General features: G+C 36.2%; 1 protein-coding gene across 1 annotated transcript in view; it reads right to left on the minus strand.

The window, feature by feature from the left end:
• LOC127842251 (uncharacterized) overlaps positions 1 to 329 on the minus strand; it is a 62,245-nt gene extending 61,916 nt beyond the window's left edge. Inside the window, exon 1 of the mRNA XM_052371677.1 lies at positions 294 to 329. Coding sequence (XP_052227637.1) covers positions 294 to 306 — 13 coding nt within the window. The 5' untranslated portion in view covers positions 307 to 329. The remainder of the gene's footprint in view (positions 1 to 293) is intronic.
• Between the last annotated feature and the right edge of the window lie 19,747 nt (positions 330 to 20,076).

Below are 20,076 nucleotides of genomic sequence, written 5' to 3' on the forward strand. Positions count from 1 at the left end.
GAGGAAAATGTCTCCCGACTTAACCACTCGACCATCCACGCTCACGTCAAATACAGCGGTATTTTTAAGCTATATAAACAATCCTCGTAGTTTCCCAGAATATCGATTGCGTCGAACGACGTTTTAATCTGTTTGACAGTCCCTTGAATGACTGGCACCTCTACTGTTACTCAACCTTGATCGATCTATTTAAGAGCCTTTTAGTCCTTTCCTTGTAACTCCAACACCTTAACTGCTACATACCCTTGGTCGATTTATGAGCCTTGGAGTCCACTCCGTGTAATGTCTGACACCTCCTTCTGCCATCTGTGGTGACAGCAACAAGCGAACCTGATACAAAATGTGACACACAAAATTAGAAACGTGCATTTTGTATCTCGTTAAATCTATGTGACCATACCACATCTAACGTTGAAATGTTGGCTATTGCTATAAGGAACATAGATTTCTTATGGGTTAACTTTATTTTACGAAATATTTTACGAAAATTTGTTCATTTTGAGTATTTATGTGGCTTTAAGACCTTACTTTTCCACTTTTGGTTACAAACTGACCATTTGTTCATACAAGATTGTGATCTTATAATTGATTATATCCGGTTTGGCAATAATTTGTTCATCAGTCTCACTAAAAATTACATTTTCATTGTTTTTGCGATATTTTAACAAGCAAATGACACTGAAGTATCAAAATATCATTATGTCTGTGTGTATTGCACCCAGTAATTATTACAGTCATCACATCGCGAGTCTCGTTTTGGATTCATCGATAAATAATAGCATCCTGATAATCGCTAAAATAGGATTATAAAACTCGTCTATTCGAAGGTGGCTGTCCGGTAAGCGCAGTGGTTTTTATACGCGCTGCTCCCCGAGGTGACACGCGTTCCATCCCCACTCCCGACGCACTTGGTTTGGTTGGTGGTCGCCTTAACAAAAGGGTTGGGTTTTCTCCTGATTTTTTGGCTGTCGTCCAAACAAAAATAGTTCGAAGTGGAAGCTGATCAGATTCGTCCCAAGTTTCGCGCATCCAGAAAGTAAATAAGGTAGGAGTGCAGGAAAACTCTGCGGATTCACATTCAAATCAGCCTCAGATGGCGAAGGACCTCATAAACTTTCACACACACGTTAATTAGAAGATATGGACGATTGCCCTTTATGTGTATTAAATTGTCATGATATACAATAACTCGTTTTTTACATTTATTTAATTTACCATAAGTCATTTTTTTTTCTTTCTGAATAAATACCCGGACGATATTTTGAACGCGGTGCAAATTAGTAATAGTAATACAATCGTTATGAAATGAATCTGCGATAATATAAAGTCCATGTATGTTGATATATAGTAATGACGGTAGTTTAGTGTTGCTCATTGGTGTGTTGGCCTGTGATCCAATCCAACTAGCGGATTTTATCAAGCAATTTATTTGTATGTTTTATAGTTGATTTTGATGAATTTATCAATGTATAAGTTTGCTGGTCGATAATATGTTCTATATTAAAATCTGTATAATACGTTTAAATGTGTATACATCGTATATTTGCAGGAGATACAGTTGTTACAAATTTTTGTAACAAAATAAAATTGCCTCGATAGTTTACAAACATTTTAAAGTCTTTCAATGTTCATATCGATTTTTTTAAAAATTCACAGTTCTTTCTATCAAGTAGATAAGTACTTTTAAGTAGTAAAGAATTATGAAATATTAAAAACCAATGGGGTACAAAGGCAATCGGTCGCTCACTTGATGCACATACAAACTAACCCGTTTGCGTTTATTTTGTAATGATTGTGTAAAACCTGCATTTTTTAATAATGGTTTTTACTCTGCATGACAAAGATTGAATGTGGTCTTAGAAAGTACAAATAAAATACGTTTTATACTATATACATAACAAGTAACCCCTCAAGTGGCACAACTATGCGCTTATTTGCCCTCAAAGGACCACCATACACTATACATGCCAGATACCAAATCTCTCGACCTTGTGGTATACAAGTCTTAACTAAATACCTACTATGAAAAGAAGTAAACCTCAGGACGGGCCATGTTTTCCAAAGAACCGGGAAAATATTTAAACTCAGCCTAGTCGTGTATGTCAAAGTTTGATGAAGATTAGACTATACGTGTGACTTCTTTTTCTTTAACTTTAGTTATCTAGGTTTTTTTTTACCTGAGCCGAGATATGATTGGGATAAATTTTCTGACAACTATTCAAGAAGAGTGTCAATTAATGTGACCTCTACAATGTTCATAAGGAAAATGTTGGCGACGCATAACAAACAAGTGAAATCAGGAAATCACAAAAGCTCAATATGAGCACGTTGGGCTCAGGTGAGCTTAAAAAACAAGAAATATGTGTTAAGCAACTATTTCATACTATCCTTTTTCAGATAATATTTAAATAAGTTTCATATTAACCGTCAATACATCCCGTTATAGCTTACGTGTTTATCTATGTATGAATACACATTTAAATTTATACTGTTCACCTCAGTTTAAACAATAAAGTACAATAAGTATTTGTCCCAACAAATACATAAAAATACAAAAGCACGTTGTGCTGTGCAAAGTTTTATAACTGAAACAAGCTTACTTGACACAGAAAACGCGAAACAAATGCATTTAAGCTTACATCTAAACTGAAATTCACCCTGTATGCATTTTAAGTCTATTTTGGAAGAGTATTCCACCACTTTTGTCCAATAACCGCTATTGATCTATCAGCGTTCTTTGTTCGATTTCTTGGGAAGTTGAAAGTATTTTCATCAACTGATCTAAGCCCGGATCCACATTGTCTAGTTGTGAACTGCTCCCGTTTGTACGTTGGAGCGGGTCCACCTTTAGTTGTAAGTTTGAGCAGAACAATGTTGAACATTACGCATTCTTGCATTGGGATCCAGTGTAGACACCTTAGACACTCTTTGCTGGGTTTATCTTGCTCCTGGCACTCATTATTAACACATCAAATGCCATACAAAATATATATTACCGCCAAAAATGCAGAGTTGTAACAATAATATTTTATTATTTCTTAAACTATGGGGGCTTAGAGATATTATCAGAGGGGGTAATTACGTGATAGTCAGGATGATTATGTCCATTCCGAGACAGGTATTGTTCGCAGTTGTATACCATTTATTATTTGTATTTATTTTCAATGCCGCTCACTTTCCAGCCATATCCGCAAGAAATTTACTCGTGTTTATCTCGTATAAATATATATTAACTATATATCTCGACTTCACTCACTCACTACGAAATGTCTTAGCGGGATGACATGATTACAGCTCCACATAGAGAATTCGCAGCAAGTAAAGTAGAGATATAAAGCGAATTTAAATACGAAATCAACGTTAAACGCTTTCTTACTGATATGGCTAGAACGTTAGCGTTCTTTACAAATTAGAAGCAAGTTATAAAGGCTATAACACGGCGAAAAATATCTGTCTCATGATGGGCGTCGCCATCTTGACTATCACGTGATTACACCCTCTGGTTATAAACAGAAAATCAAAGCGCTGGAGGCACTGCAGCTGTTCGCTCTTTGAACGTATTTGATACAACTTACAGTCACAGGCAATTCAAACACAAATGTAATTTACTTTTAATTGTCTACAGTCGTTAGATTTGGAGAACAAAAGCATCAAGGAGGAAAATGACATTGATTTACAATCTCTCATAATTTTATACAGGATTAACACAAACTCCACTTATGATTACAAAGATGAAAAAAGAAATTCAACGTATATCTAAGTGTGCGCGTAGGTAAATTCTGTGTGTCTAACAAAGAATGAACCACAACATAATTCTACAAAAAAAATGTATTGTTATCAACGAGCATTGTATTAAATTCTCAATCAAACCATATTAAATAAATATTTAATATTTTTCGCCTGAAATTAAATGCTTATTTAAATGTACATGTTTATGGCGATTACGCTTTAAAAAAGGTATATAGTGCTCCTTTAAAGTGTGTGTGTGTAATTCATAAGTTTATTTACAGGTCAACGCTGAGTATTCACGATTACATTATGGGCAGACTTGCCCCTGTGACCATTCAGGGAAAAATATTTAAATTTTAGCCAAAGTAGGTCAAATGTACCTCGGTTGCCCGGGTTTTCGCCAACGAAATAATTTTGATCCAAACAGACGAGTGAACTGGTAGACAATTTCAAGACAATTCATGTATGGTTGTCCGACAAGGTTTCTCCGCCAAGAGAGCGCTGGCAATTAAAAAAAGACCCTTTCCCAGCTCATCGCGCGCTTCGCCGCTTTTATTGCCTCTCTGGACGCCACAGGCCGTCGACCCGAACCCTAGAACGGTTTTCCCAGAACGTTGAGCGTACTGAGTACCGCAATCCCGTGAGACTTCCATTATCTTCACGCCGTCCCGTCTCTTCATAGGACCACCCCTTCGAAATGCTGGCCTGTATCTCTGCCTAAGGTCCGTTCCATCCGTCCTCTGCGCTGCCTCCTCCGCTGCTCCCGTCCCTCTTCCGGTTTTGTAGTGAAACCACTATCGACCTACGGAAAATTACCATTTCTCTTGGCGATCCTTCCAAGTTCTGGGAGTCAGTGAAGTCAGCTTGAGAGGACGTCCGGGTCGAGGGATGACGGTACTCGCTTCATTAACATAGCCATTTGCGTAAGTTCCCCTATATGACCCTCCTCAGACGATTTAGTGGAACCACTATTTACCTATGGACAATTACCATTCCGCTTGGCGATTCTTCGGAGTTTGCACGAAAACTTTCTGCGAGTGACTCTCGCCCAGGTCGCGACGTTTACGTTCCAGCTGCTGACCGAACTCTTTTAAACATGGGAGTACTATTACATTTATAGAGTAACCTTGATTTTGTTTGGACAATCGCCCTTTTCTTTTAAATGTTTAATTTTAATCGCCAGCTGACAGATACAATAGCAGTTGGCGAATTCGTCGATCGGAAGCGCTTAAATATAATATCCTTTGAAATAATTTTGAAATAAAGTTAGAAAATACGTGTTAAATAATTAAATAAAACAATAAGGTTTAAAGTGTCGTTGTTAATTTGTGTCATAGTTCGTCGCATATTCCTCGCATGGATTGTGTGTTATTAATACTCGATAGGTCATTGTCGGCTCGGGAACTACTTACATGAACCCGGGTACTCTTAAGTATACTTACATGTACCCCGGTTACGGTAAATACTAGTATACTAAAATGTACCCGGGACTTTTATCGCTAAATCGGTCGTTGTCGGCTATTTTTTGTAAATTAATTATGTTCACATTTATGTCAATTTTCTGTTAAATTGCCTCTATATTATCAAAACTCATACTCAAAAATCACGTTGATGCACTTTAAAAAGAAAGAAGTTTGTTTAAGATAAACAATACCGTTTGCAGTTATTGGTAGCACGTTTAACCACATCGGAATTTCGGCGGGAAAACAACTCGTGTACAGTCTAATATCGACCGCGTACGTGTAAGTATAGTTACCGTACCCGGGGTACATGTAAGTATACTTAAGAGTACCCGGGGTACATGTAAGTAGTAACCGAAGCGACAATGACCAATCGAACGTTATGAATTGCACGTGTATAACAACAAACCAAACGTAAATGTTCGTATGTAAAAATTATACTACTCACATCGTTTGTATCCTCACATTGCTTATTATGAGTTTATTTTTTCACCATCAAAATATATGTTATTCAAATATTTTATAAACACGCAGTTTTCTTTCGACACATTCTAAACATGCTTTTAGAGCCGCGTCATGCGAAAATGGGTCTAATGGCGCGTTGGCTAGCGTGGCTAAAGCCCAGTCTGCGCAGTTGCGCAGTCTGGTCAGGAGCTGCGCAGTCTAATATAAATCCCGCAAGTTTTTCGTGATCTCATTAGGTATCTCCTGACCTACTGCGAGATGCGCAGGCTGGACCATAGCCGCACATGACATAATACCAATTTTCCCACGACGCGGATCTAAAAGAATATATTTGTTTCTTATAGATGGAACATCTTTGCACAATACTTTCCGATAGAGCATTGAAGTCAAACTGCGTTATTGATAGCAAACTCGCAAATTTCGGTAGCGTATACAGTCTTTAAAGAACGATTTCCGTACCGACTGAACGAGTACGGCAAACATTTGTGGATAGATAATGAATCGAATTCCGTCTTATCATGACACTATAATTTCGGAAGTTTGTGCTTCCTCATCATGACAGCAATACTGTGTTATCAACGTTTATCGATAGTCCATTAGGTATTCCCCAGACGACTTAGTGACCAATTACCGAGTCAAAATGCGAAGTATTATTTAAAAATATATAGCACTCAATAATATCGAAAACGATCAAAACAAACAGTTTTGTTGTTTTCTTTTGAGTTTTAGCGAATATGGATAAATTGTTTACGATTTTCATGAATTTTCCCAATGAACTGCGTTGTAATTATCATTATGAAACAATAATGAAATGGAATTTATATGCATATTAAAATAAAACATTTTTCTTTTAATATTTCCCCCCTTCACAATGAAATAATGGTTTTTATTGATCACTACGTAAAATAATATTGATTTTCTTCATTTTTCTCCCGTTGAACTGATAAAGAATCGGCTGTTATTCAGGTTGAAAACTATTAGCCTCATCTGCGCACGTATATGTTTGTATTTCAGAGTTCATTCAGAAGCCCTAGTGCGTCTTCGCGAATGCATCTATTGGATTACCTGCCCTTGTGACCTTTAAGGAGAACTGTGTTAAGCGATTATAACGTCACGCGCAATGGACTATTTTCACCAAGCAAAAAGGTTATGTAAAGTATACTCTTCCGCGTCGCGAATTGTTTCTCCACTTGACCAGCATAATGCACTACTTTTAATTACGTAAAGTATACATACGCGAACTATTTCTCGGCGCGGATTGCCTTCAATCCTCGATTTTTGAGTGATTTGGTGAACGCTAGTGAGCTGCGTCCCGATTTTCAACACACCACCATTCACCTTAGTTTTTTCTTGCGAACAACTAAAAACAGGTAACTGCCCTATCGTTTTGTCAGGCTCTGTACGAATAAAAAGTCCGCTCGGCAAGACTTGTCCATATTTATTCTAATTCTCACCAAATACATTACAAAATGGTTTGGAATTAACCCGCTATTCTTAATATCAGATGTATCAGACAAACACACTTGATATAAGGCAACTTGTTATATACATAATATTTGAGAAACAAAAAAATAAGTCAAATTGGACTTACGATTGGTTTATTAATTTTTATTAGACTAAACAGACAATTACATGTATATGAATCAAACATATTCTCAAAAATGCACCTTTTCCGTCAAGGAAACAATAATTTTAACTGAGTTTGTTTATGATAAAATATCAAAGTGTTGTAGTCTATTTGGGCTTTTTTTTATTGTTTTTGGATTTCCCTACTTTCGTTTTCAGTAAATGAACTCATTTCCCAAATTAGGCATTCTACTATGAATAAAATTATTAATGTATTGATGCCTTATAGTAACAAAGCACACACCACTTTGTTTAAGAATAAATGTACATGCTTCTCATTTTTAGCATAGGTGCGTTTACGCACCTATGCTTATGGTATATACCACATTTCGAAAATCCACATCGATCGGTTGCCCTTTATGAAGCCTTACCTGATCAAAAATCAGACGAAATATCTATTTAATTTAGTATATGGTCATTCTTACAATTTTTTTTGGAAACGTTTTTCTAACGTTTTCTTCCAAGAATATTGCTGACACCGTTTTTAGTGAATTTTTCTAAGACCGTTTTATGTTAAAAAATCTTCTTATAACCTAAAACAAATTTCGTTCGTAAAACAATTCTATCTGCACTATAAATCTCAATCTCCTACGCAGTGGCCTCCCTTATACTAGAAGTTACTGACCGGGCGAAGCAAGGGAAGTAACTTCTGTGAGGAGTTTCTATAAAAATCTGCATTCAGAAATCTGTATTCAGAACTAAATCTGTTGTGCATGTCTGCATCTAACGCTTTCCACAAGTTTTACGACAAATTCTTGACGCAGACGAATAGGGTAGCGTCTATTTTCATTTGTGAAAAGAATAGTTCGATACAGATCTGTCCGTGCTTAAATTTTGAAAGGCTTGGGTAATTATTTTTCATAAGCGTTTCAAACACTGATGTAAATGGAAAGATTATCTATTTAAATAGTCGGTAATTGTTTGAAATTATTGATTTGAGAAATTCGCGGATGGCGATATCGAACTACATTATACCACGTGACGCCATTCTTCCCTGTATCTTGCACCTATGCTTTTAACGCCATCGGCGCTCTCGTTACTAATGTAATTCATCAAACTGATCCAACTAGTTGTGCGCAGAACGAATATTGTGAATCAACGATCAAACGCCTAAATAATGTACTGTCAAATACTTTTAGGATATCAGCATATTGCGAAGCTACTATAAACAAAACTACTTTAAGTTCAGTCATAATTTTCATACACATATCTATTACCTTATTTTCTTGCGAAAAACATGTTCAGCTGAAAAACAATGAAATCCATGCTTAAACTGTAGCTTTTATGACATTTCGCGCTGAAGCGCAATCACTTATAACAAGTCAGGATATTTAATCCATTGCATTGTTTGAGCGACAGACACATGATATGTTCCTATATGTATATACACCCCCTGTACGTCGATAATCCAAACTCAGTTGGATAATTCAAACTGAAGAAAAAAATGTCGGCCGAAACTGAAACTGAAACTAAAAGGTAGGTGATTATTTTATCATTTCTGCTAATTTAGTAACTATAAGGACGTTATGTTTCTACGAACGTGATAATGAATGTCTGACACACACACATGCGTTTTGAGTTTTGCAATGATTTAATAGTTTTCTAGTAAAAAACGATAAATTTGTCTTCGGAAAATGCTAATTTTCATGAAATACGACCTATGTGTTGAATTATTTACACGTTAATTGACAACAGAGCGAACGAAATTGTAACAGAGATATGCCAAATTATATCATGAATGTCCTTTAAAATTTTACTTTTAACACATAGTGTGTTTCTGTGTTAAAATCATGTGTTTGCAGGACAGGTATAAAATTGTATGGATAAATCCAAACTGATATGAAAATTTCTGTGGATAATAACCAAACTCAAAATGGATAATGCACAAACTGCGATGCATTGCACATGTTTTCCAAAGACAGGTTGGATATTATTCTTTCAAAACAACTATTTATAACCAAAAACTCACACGATGTTTATAATGGAATATAAAACAAGCGATGTGTTTGTGAAACACTATGTCCCCATATATATGACCTTTGACCTTGAAGGATGACCGAGACCTTTCACCACTCAAAATGTGCAGCTCCATGAGATACACATGCATGCCAAATATCAAGTTGCTTGCTTCAATATTGCAAAAGTGTACATTAAATGAGCGATTTTGACCCATATATTTGACCTTTGACCTTGAAGTATGACCTTGACCTTTCACCACTCAAAATGTGCAGCTCCATGAGATACACATGCATGCCAAATATGAAGTTGCTATCTTCAATATTGCAAAAGTTATGGCAAATGTTAAAGTTTGACCAAACCAACAGACCAACGTACAGACCAACAGACAGGGCAAAAACAATATGTCCCCCACTATAGTGGTGGGGGACATAAAAATACTTTCAACGAACATCAACATTCATTTATTTGTTATTAGTGAAATCAATTTCAACTGAACTTGCATATATATACAATTGAGATTAGAAGCAAAATAAGCATGCGAAATTTGTATTCCACGTACACAGAGATGCCATAACACGTGTTCCATGTCATTTTGGATAGAATGAAAAGCATGGGAATTTAAAAATGTCCCTACTTATTATTTAATCACTTGATTTAAAGGGGTTCGAGTCGAAGCTGCAGGTTAAAGTGACACTTGCCCCACTGATTCATGTATTTGTCACCATATTAGAGGTTGCGAATATTATTTGAGGCATTACTGATCTGATTCATTTTACATCATATCAGAAAGATTGCAGCGAATAGTACACACATATTTAAGGGACATATCGACGGCTAGTATAGCATTTTACTTTCCGAAATATATTTACATATTGAAAGAACATATTAAATGATTTCTCAATACACAGAGGGGTTAATCACGTGACAAACAAGATGGCGACGTCCGTGCCGAGGCAGATATTTTTCGTCGTTTTACACCCTGTATTACTTGTATTATTTTGTGTATTCCGCTCACTTTCCAGCCATATTAGGAAGAAAGTTCGTGGCTTTTATTTCATAGTAATATTCGCTCTATATCTCGACTTTACTCGGTGCGAAATTTCTTAGCGGAAGGACCTAATTAGGGCTCCACTAACAAAATTTGCGGGGAGTAAATTCGAGATATAAAGCGAATTTAAATACAAAATAAACGCTAATTACATTTTTACTGATATGGCTGGAAAGTGAGCGTCATTTAAAAAATAAACAGAAGTACTAAAGGCTATAAAACGGCGAAAAATAACCGTCTTGGTATGGACGTCGCCATCTTGACTAGCACGTGATTACCCCTTCTGACACAGACATTGATATTACAAATCTTCTGTAAAATATGTTTTTTAATAATAATAAAAAGTTTTCCCCGTGACCCTTTTCGCTGGCGCGGGAAAATTGAAGTAGAAGTATAATATTTACGAGTGAATTGTACAGTACCCCGCTATGCGCATGCACACTGTCGATCAACGACTTTTAACGGTATTTTAGCATAGAAAGCTTGCAAGTTCTGTATGGAATGACTTTGACACCTTGGTGTGAATAATATTTGTGGACTTTTAGCCATTTTTCTTTCCAATTTTATCATCAATTACGTATTATTACTTCCGATTTTATGAAAATTAAACATTTTGACTTTTTGTTATTTTGAATATTTGATATTTCATTATATAGGGAAATACCGTCGGTTCGCTCCTTTAACCTGGTGGCAAATAGTTTTAGAGCCGGGGCTTGGGCACATAGTATTGGCTTTATTTCGCAACGTGGTAGGACCAGACTGATAGAGGCATTCGTTTGAAAATGCTTATTTATTTTCAACATCTGAATACAATTTTATGAAATATACATTTTTCAGTTGAACTCCTTTGGCGGAAATGGAGATCAATCGGCATGACGAAGAAGTTGAGTTGTCATTTCAAGACGAAGAAGAAGAAAAGAAGAAAAAAAAGAAAAAAGTTTTACATGAAAAGAAAACACAATAATTGTTTTATGTTGATTGATTAGCAATGTGTTGAAATGCTTTTGTTGTGTTCATTTTACATAGATCTTTATATAAAGCCATCTGGCAGTTTGGTCATTATCCATCGACTTCCTAATGTTAGTTTGGAATTATCCATACACTAGTTAGGTCATTATCCAATTTGTATATTTTTGTCCCAAACAAATACGAATATATTGCATTTTTCAGCATTTACGCCAATCAAATTTTTTACATACATATATGAAAGGTTAATACATAAGTCCAAGCATTAAGACATTAAAAACATTCGATTATAATTGTGTTTGGCCTAAAACTTTCGAAAATTTCATTTACTTTTTCCAGATTTTCAAACATATTCATTTTATTTCGACGTAATTGTGTTTTATTGTTATGGGTTTATTAGCGCAATGTATCCGGCAAATAACATTTTATCAAAAAGAAACGTTTATTATGTCACAACTAAACTTAAATAAACGTGTTATTAGAAATAAATGACTGGAGTCTTTATTTCTGTCGCAATTTTTTTCTTCAGTTTGAATTATCCTACTCAGTTTGGATTATCGACGTACAGAGGGTGATATATAACGATCTCATTTGTATGGAACGCATTTCCCATTTCAATAGCTGTTATGTATGACAGGACGAATTTCATTTGTTTATGTTTTTATCGGACAATTGTATGAGATTGATCTCACTGATGGCGAGGGTCTTATTCCGAAGGCAAACCACTTTTGAGTGTACATAATCGTTATGTATAATCACATGGTAGACATTAATGATGAAATAGCATCGTCAAAAATAGGCGTGTTCCCATACTAACGAATAAACAATTGTCGGAAAATATTTCAAACAAGTTAAATCAAGACCGAGTAATAAATGTGACCTTCTGAATGGAAACATTTTTTTTTAAGATTCAACCTGGTGACCTTGTTTTGGGGCGCACCCGACCAAGATTCATACTTTGCCTTACTATCGTTAGCTTTTTATCAAACAGATCCACATTAAAACTTGGTCAAGATGTTTTCAATTAAACATTCGGACCAAGTTGCATCTCAAATGAGTTATACATGTATCCGTTAGAGTGGTTACAGTGTTCATTTAAGATTTGAATTAGTGATTTTTTTTTTACGCTCATGACCAAAATTTGAACAGGGCTAAGGAATTGTCAAGAAAAATATTATGACAAAGTTTCATAAATATTAAGCCATAAGTCATAATGTGTCCGCTAGATTAGCATTAAGGTTTCCCTAATATTTGACCCGGTAAACTAATTTTTGGACCCACATGACCCCTATTAAAATTCAGCCTTGATATGATTTTTTTCTGACAAACTTTATTTAAGATTGAGTCTTAAATGTTGAAACATGAATGGTAAAAAAGTTATAACGGTATTCCAAGATTTGACCTGTTGGCCTAGTTTTTGAACGAACTTTACCCAAATTAAAACTAGTTTACTTGACTAGTACACAAATTAAAACGTTATCTAGATATTGTCAAAATAAATACCCTGATCAAGTTTTATATTTAAAAATTTAATTATACATGTGGCCGTTAAGAGTTTTAAGAAGATATGAACTATTGTCCTAATTTTTTAACGTACGTGACTCTGTTTCAAAGTCAGTTTCGAAAATGTCAAGAGAAACATTCGGATAATGTAACAAGAGCACCGCATAACGGGTGCCAACGCTCGGCTGCGGGTGCAGTTTTGAATAAATGAAAGCTTGTCAGAATATTTTGTAGAGGTCACAGTGACCTTGACCTTTGACCTAGTGACCCCAAAATGGGTGTGGCGTGTAGAAATCATCAAGGTGCATCTACATATGAAGTTTCAAAGTTGTAGGTGGAAGCACTTTGATTTTAGAGCCAATGTTCAAAATGTTAACAAAATGTAAAGGTTTTAGCACGACGCCGAAAGACGAGCTGGCTATGAAAATACCTCGGGTTTTCTCCGAAAACAGCGGAGCTAATAATAAGGTTGAGTAATAAATGTGGCTTTTAGAGTAGAAACAAAGTTTTTCTTAGGTTGCCTAGATTTTAGACCCACGTGACTTAGATTAAATCAATGCTTAGGTAACATCCAGATAAAATAGTTGACCCAGATTCATAATTACAATCTATAAGTTAACGTCGCACACCGCTGGCCGCCGCACATATGGTATTCACAAGTTCTCGCATTGAGCACTTCGGGCTCAGGTGAGCTTACATTAATGTTTTTTTCACGTACCACTTTTCTTTAAGAAAACAAATTTAGATATGTTTATGTTTGAACGCTTCTTTTGTGTATATATACGGTAAACGTTATTGAATGTGTTGTACGAAACAAAGTGTACTTGTTCGATTTTGTTCAGATGCAAACATTGTCTACATCCATTACGTAACTGATAAATTAGGAAATACTTTTCGAAGTTTACTGTTTCGGCAAATTATGTTTACAAAATATATAAATGGCCTTTACATACTTTATTTGTTTACCCTTACTTGCAGTCAGACATCTAATCGCACATGTTTACGAATTAAGCATGAAATGACTACAAAACGCCTATGATCAGTCTTCTTCGGGTAAGCCGTCTAACCCATCTTCACAGGACGTTATCAAAAGCTTATAAAGTAAGAGTGAATAAAACCAAAATTGATTTCAGAGAGATTCCCAGAAAATTGGCCAAACCGTTGTGTCCTTTTGAACAAGGGTCGTGTTTGATAGTGACATAACAACTACCGTTGTTTCCTTTTTGCTGCTGACTTCTAGGAGAGGTAAAATCTTTTCATTCTGCCCTGGTAAATGAAGCTGTAAAATTGAGTTGTTTAATAAGAATTAAGTAGCATTTTGCATATGCTTAACGGGAGTTGGGCATGAAGCACGCTTTTACTTTTTCAAGATCGAGTACAAACAGATGATGAAATGTTTGATTGTTCTCACATGGATTTTTACTCCTCTTTCTATGGTTTTGATGAAGTAGACTTTGAAAAAAACAAGATGTGTTTGTGAAACACAATGTCCCCCTATATGACGTTTGACTTTGAAGGATGACCTTGACTTTGACCCTTCACCACTCAAAATGTGCAGCTCCATGAGATACACATGCATTTCAAATATAAAATTGCTAGCTTCAATATTGCAGAAGTGACATTACATGAGCAATTTTGACCCATATATTTGACCATGAAGGATGACCTTGACCTTTCACCACTCAAAATGTGCAGCTCCGTGAGATACACATGCATGCCAAATATCAAGTTGCTATCTTCAATATTGCAAAAGTGTTCATAAAATAAGCGATTTAGGCCACATATATTTGACCTCTGACCTTGAAGAATGACCTTGACCTTGACTTTTCACCACTCAAAATGTGCAGCTCCATGAGATACACATGCATGCCAAATATCAAGTTGCTATCTTCAATATTGCAAAAGTATTCATAAAATAAGCGATTTGGGCCACATATATTTGACCTCTGACCTTGAAGGATGACCTTGACCTTGACCTTTCACCACTCAAAATGTGCAGCTCCATGAGATACACATGCATGCCAAATATCAAGTTGCTATCTTCAATATTTCAAAAGTATTCATAAAATGAGCGATTTTGGCCACATATATTTGACCTCTGACCTTGAAGGATGACCTTGACCTTTCACCACTCGAAATGTGCAGCTCCATGAGATACACATGCATGCCAAATATCAAGTTGCTATATTCAATATAGCAAAAGTTATTGCAAAATGTTAAAGTTGGCTCAAACAGACCAACCAACCAACAGACCAACCAACCAACCAACCAACCAACCAACAGACAGGGCAAAAACAATATGTCCCCCACTACTATAGTGGGGGACATAAAAAGAGATGTGTAAGTTGAATTGCAAATGATTTATTTTGTGCCAGATGTTGACCGATTAAAATCAAGCATATGTGGAGATTTGTTTGACAAAGGAGGAGTCTCTGGCATTAGTTGCTCCTTTAACAGGGCGTGCAGATTTCAGCATTGAAATGAACAGCCAAGAGCCATGAAATTGTTCATAGATGATGCCTTGATTCATTTCCTTGTGTTAATTCAGCAGAATAAAATGTCTCATAAAAACAACACTCGAGAATGAGAAAATGGGACGACGTCACCTCTGCTGAAACAAAAGTTTTCCTGGCACTGGCAAAAACATGGGGCATGTTTACATAGATTTTAAATAAAACATTTATGTAAAACTAATATTTTTAACAAAATGTAAATTATATTCAATTTTAAATTACTAAAAATGTAAAAGGAAGTAAACTATACTGAATTTTGTTGGTTTTCTTACGATTTTCACAACTTAATACACAAATCACAATTTTAAAATTAACATTATAATCTACAATTAATGACAAATAAGAAAACAAGAGGGCCTGAAAGACCCAAAGTTGCTCACCTGAGATAACAAGATATTATTGGAACAAATCTTCTTACCAAGTTTCATTAAGATCGGAAAATAAATGTGGCCTCTAGAGTGTTAACAAGGTTTTACTATAGCCATATAAGGAAAAATGCCCCGCCCCCTAGAGCCATGTTTTTCAACCAACTGGCATCATTTTCGAACTTGTCCAAGATATTATTGAGATGAATCTTCTGACCAAGTTTCATGAAGATTGGACAATAAATGTGGCCTCTAGAGTGTTAACAAGATTTTACTATAGCCATATTAGGAAAAATGCCCCGCCCTATGGCAGCCATGTTTTTCAAGCAAAGGTTACCATTTTTTAAATCATCTAAGATATCATTGAGCCAAATCTTCTCAGCAAATTTCATGAAGATCGGAAAATAAATGTGGCCTCTAGAATGTTAACAAGGTTTTACTATAGCCATAGAAGGAAAAATGCCCCGCCCCCTGGCAGCCATGTTTTTCAACCAACCGGCATCATTTTCGAACTCGTCCAAGATATTATTGGGATGAATCTTCTGACCAAGTTTCATGAAGATTAGCAATAAATGTGGCCGCTAGAGTGTTAACAAGATTTTACTATAGCCATATAAGGAAAAATGCCCTGCCCCTTGGCAGCCATGTTTTTCAAGCAAAGGTTACCATTTTTGAACTCATCCAAATCTTCTGAGCAAATTTCATGAATATTGGAAAATAAATGTAGCCTCTAGAGTGTTAACAAGGTTTTACTTTAGCCATATAAGGAAAAAAAGCCCCGCCCCCTGGCGGCCATGTTTTTCAACTAACCGGCATCATTTTTAGAACTCGTCCAAGATATTAAGATGAATCTTCTGACCAAGTTTCATGAAGATCGGACAATAAATGTGGCCTCTAGAGAGTTAACAAGATTTTACTATAGCCATATAAGGAAAAAATGCCCCGCCCCATGGCAGCCATGTTTTTCAAGCAAACGTTACCATTTTCGAACTCATCCAAGATATCATTGAGGCCAATCTTCTGACCGAATTTCATGAAGATTGGACACTAAATGTTGCCTCTAATGTGTTAACAAGGTTTTACTATAGCCATATAAGGAAAAATGCCCCGCCCCCTGGCGGCCATGTTTTTCAACCAACCGGCATCATTTTCGAACTTGTCCAAGATATTATTGGGATGAATCTTCTGACCAAGTTTCATGAAGATCGGACAATAAATGTGGCCTCTAGAGTGTTAACAAGATTTTACAATAGCCATATATAGCCATATAAGGAAAAATGCCCCGCCCCTTGGCAGCCAGGTTTTTCAAGCAAAGGTTACCATTTTCGAACTCATCCAAGATATCATTAAAACCAATCTTCTGACCAAATTTCATGAAGATTGGACAATAAATGTGGCCTCTAGAGTGTTAACAAGATTTTACTATAGCCATATATAGCCATATAAGGAAAAATGCCCCGCCCCTTGGCAGCCATACTTTTCAAGCAAAGGTTACCATTTTTGAACTCATCCAAGATATCATTGGGACAAATCTTCTGACCAAATTTCATGAAGATTGGAAAATAAATGTAGCCTTTAGAGTGTTAACAAGGTTTTACTTTGGCCATATAAGGAAAAATGCCCCGCCCCCTGGCGGCCATGTTTTTCAACTAACCGGCATCATTTTCGAACTCGTCCAAGATATTATTAAGATGAATCTTCTGACCAAGTTTCATGAAGATCGGAAATAAATGTGGCCTCTAGAGAGTTAACAAGATTTTACTATAGCCATATATAGCCATATAAGGAAAAATGCCCCGCCCCATGGCAGCCATGTTTTTCAAGCAAACGTTACCATTTTCGAACTCATCCAAGATATCATTGAGACCAATCTTCTGACCAAATTTCATGAAGATTGAACACTAAATGTTGCCTCTAGAGTGTTAACAAGGTTTTACTATAGCCATATAAGGAAAAATGCCCCGCCCCCTGGCGGCCATGTTTTTCAACCAACCGGCATCATTTTCGAACTCGTCCAAGATATTATTGGGATGAATCTTCTGACCAAGTTTCATGAAGATTGGACAATAAATGTGGCCTCTAGAGAGTTAACAAGATTTTACTATAGCCATATATAGCCATATAAGGAAAAATGCCCCGCCCCTTGGCAGCCATGTTTTTCAAGCAAACGTTACCATTTTCGAACTCATCCAAGATATCATTGAAACCAATCTTCTGACCAAATTTCATGAAGATTGGAAATAAATGTGGCCTCTAGAGTGTTAACAAGGTTTTACTATAGCCATATAAGGAAAAATGCCCCGCCCCCTGGCGGCCATGTTTTTCAACCAACCGGCATCATTTTCAAACTCGTCCAAGATATTATTGGGATGAATCTTCTGACCAAGTTTCATGAAGATCGGACAATGAATGTGGCCGCTAGAGAGTTAACAAGATTTTACTATAGCCATATATAGCCATATAAGGAAAAATGCCCCGCCCCTTGGCAGCCATGTTTTTCAAGCAAACGTTACCATTTTCGAACTCATCCAAGATATCATTGAGACTAATCTTCTGACCAAATTTCATGAAGATTGGACAATAAATGTGGCCTCTAGAGAGTTAACAAGGCAAATGTTGACGCCGCACAACGCACGACGGACAAAAGGCGATCACAAAAGCTCACCATGAGCACGCTGTGCTCAGGTGAGCTAAAAATAGGTTTATAAATGTATGTCTGGTAATAAATTAAATGTAGCCTTTTGAAGTCGACCTCTCATTTCAGTCTATTTTATTTAATTTCAGTTATTACATACATAGCAGGTTAAGGGTTCATACCACACATTAACACAAATTTTGGTTAAGTTACAATCTCGCATTCATTCATTCATTCCATCTCGTAAAATTTCGGGGTCTTAAATTGGTCAGTAAATTGGGCAGCCTGCAATAACTATTGGTAAATGCCTTATGATGATAATAGGGTATTGCTTTCAAAGATATAAGGAGAACATCAATTTATTGTTTTAGTTGTTCACTGCTTGCGGTCAACTAAGGTTAATAGTGGGATTCTGTAAATCGGTCTTCTACTATTCAGCAAATCACTAAAAAATCGAGGATTGAAGAGAAACTGTGGTATCTGTATTGTATTTTCTTTGAGATACAATAGTTTTACACTCAACCCGCATCCTCGCCGAGAAGGAGCTTGCAGAAGAGGATATTTTTCATAACTGCTTTGCATACTGAAAATAGTCCACTGTGTGCTTTATATTAATCGTAAAACACAGCTCTCCTTAATGGTCACATGAGCAGGCCAGCCAAAAGATGCATTCGAAAAGACGCAGTGGGACTTGAAAATGAACTCCGAAATACACACAAACACATGCGCAGAACAGCAGCTGACGATATTAATTAGCAGCCTAAACTAGGGCTTTGTCACAGACGTGACGTATACCCCCACATGCTGCATTGACACAGAATATTTTGCATGCTGTCTTCACAAAACAAGACAAGCTAATTTATGGTGATTTTTAAGAACTATTATATCATTATCATTTATAGCCATTTTGACCTTTGAACTCTTGAATTCTTTCGCAAGACAGCCGTCCAATGTCTGTGATCAAAATTAATGTACAGAGTCATTTTAAAATCTCACAATGAATGACATAGTTATGGCCCAGACAAGCTCATTTATGGCCATTTTTGACTTTTGAACTCAAAATGTGACCTTGACCTAAGAGATATCGACGTAATTCTTTCGAATGACACACCGTCCAATGATTGTGAACAAATGTACCGAGTAATTTTAAAATCTCACAATGAATGACATAGTTATGGCCTAGACAAGATCATTTATGGCCATTTTTGACCCTTGAACTCAAAGTGTGACCTTGACTTTGGAGATATCGACGTAATTCTTTCCCATGACACTGTCCAATGATTGTGAACAAATGTACCGAGTAATTTTAAAATCTTACAATGAATGACAATCACATTGTTATGGCCCGGACAAGATCATTTATGGCCATTTTTGACCTTTGAACTCAAAGTGTGACCTTAACGTTGCAGATATCAATGTAATTCTTTCGCATGACACACCGTCCAATGATAGTGAACAAATGTGCCAAATGATTTTAAAATCTCACAATGAACGACAGTTATGGCCCGGACAAGCTCTTTTATGGCCATTTTTTACCTTTGATCTCAAAGTTTGACCTTGACATTGGAGATATCGATGTAATTCTTTCGCATGACACACCATCCAATGATGGTGAACAAATGTGCCAAATGATTTTAAAGTCTCACAATAAATGATAAAGTTATGGCCCGGACAAGCTCATCTAAGGGCAACTCCAAGTGTGACCTTGACCTTAAAGAAATCGACGTACTTATTTCGCATGACACACCGTCCTATTATGGTGAACAAATGTACCAAGTCATTTTAAAATCTAACGCTAAATGACATA

Source organism: Dreissena polymorpha, chromosome 8 (assembly GCF_020536995.1).
Source record: "Dreissena polymorpha isolate Duluth1 chromosome 8, UMN_Dpol_1.0, whole genome shotgun sequence".
Taxonomy (NCBI): Eukaryota; Metazoa; Mollusca; class Bivalvia; order Myida; family Dreissenidae; genus Dreissena; species Dreissena polymorpha.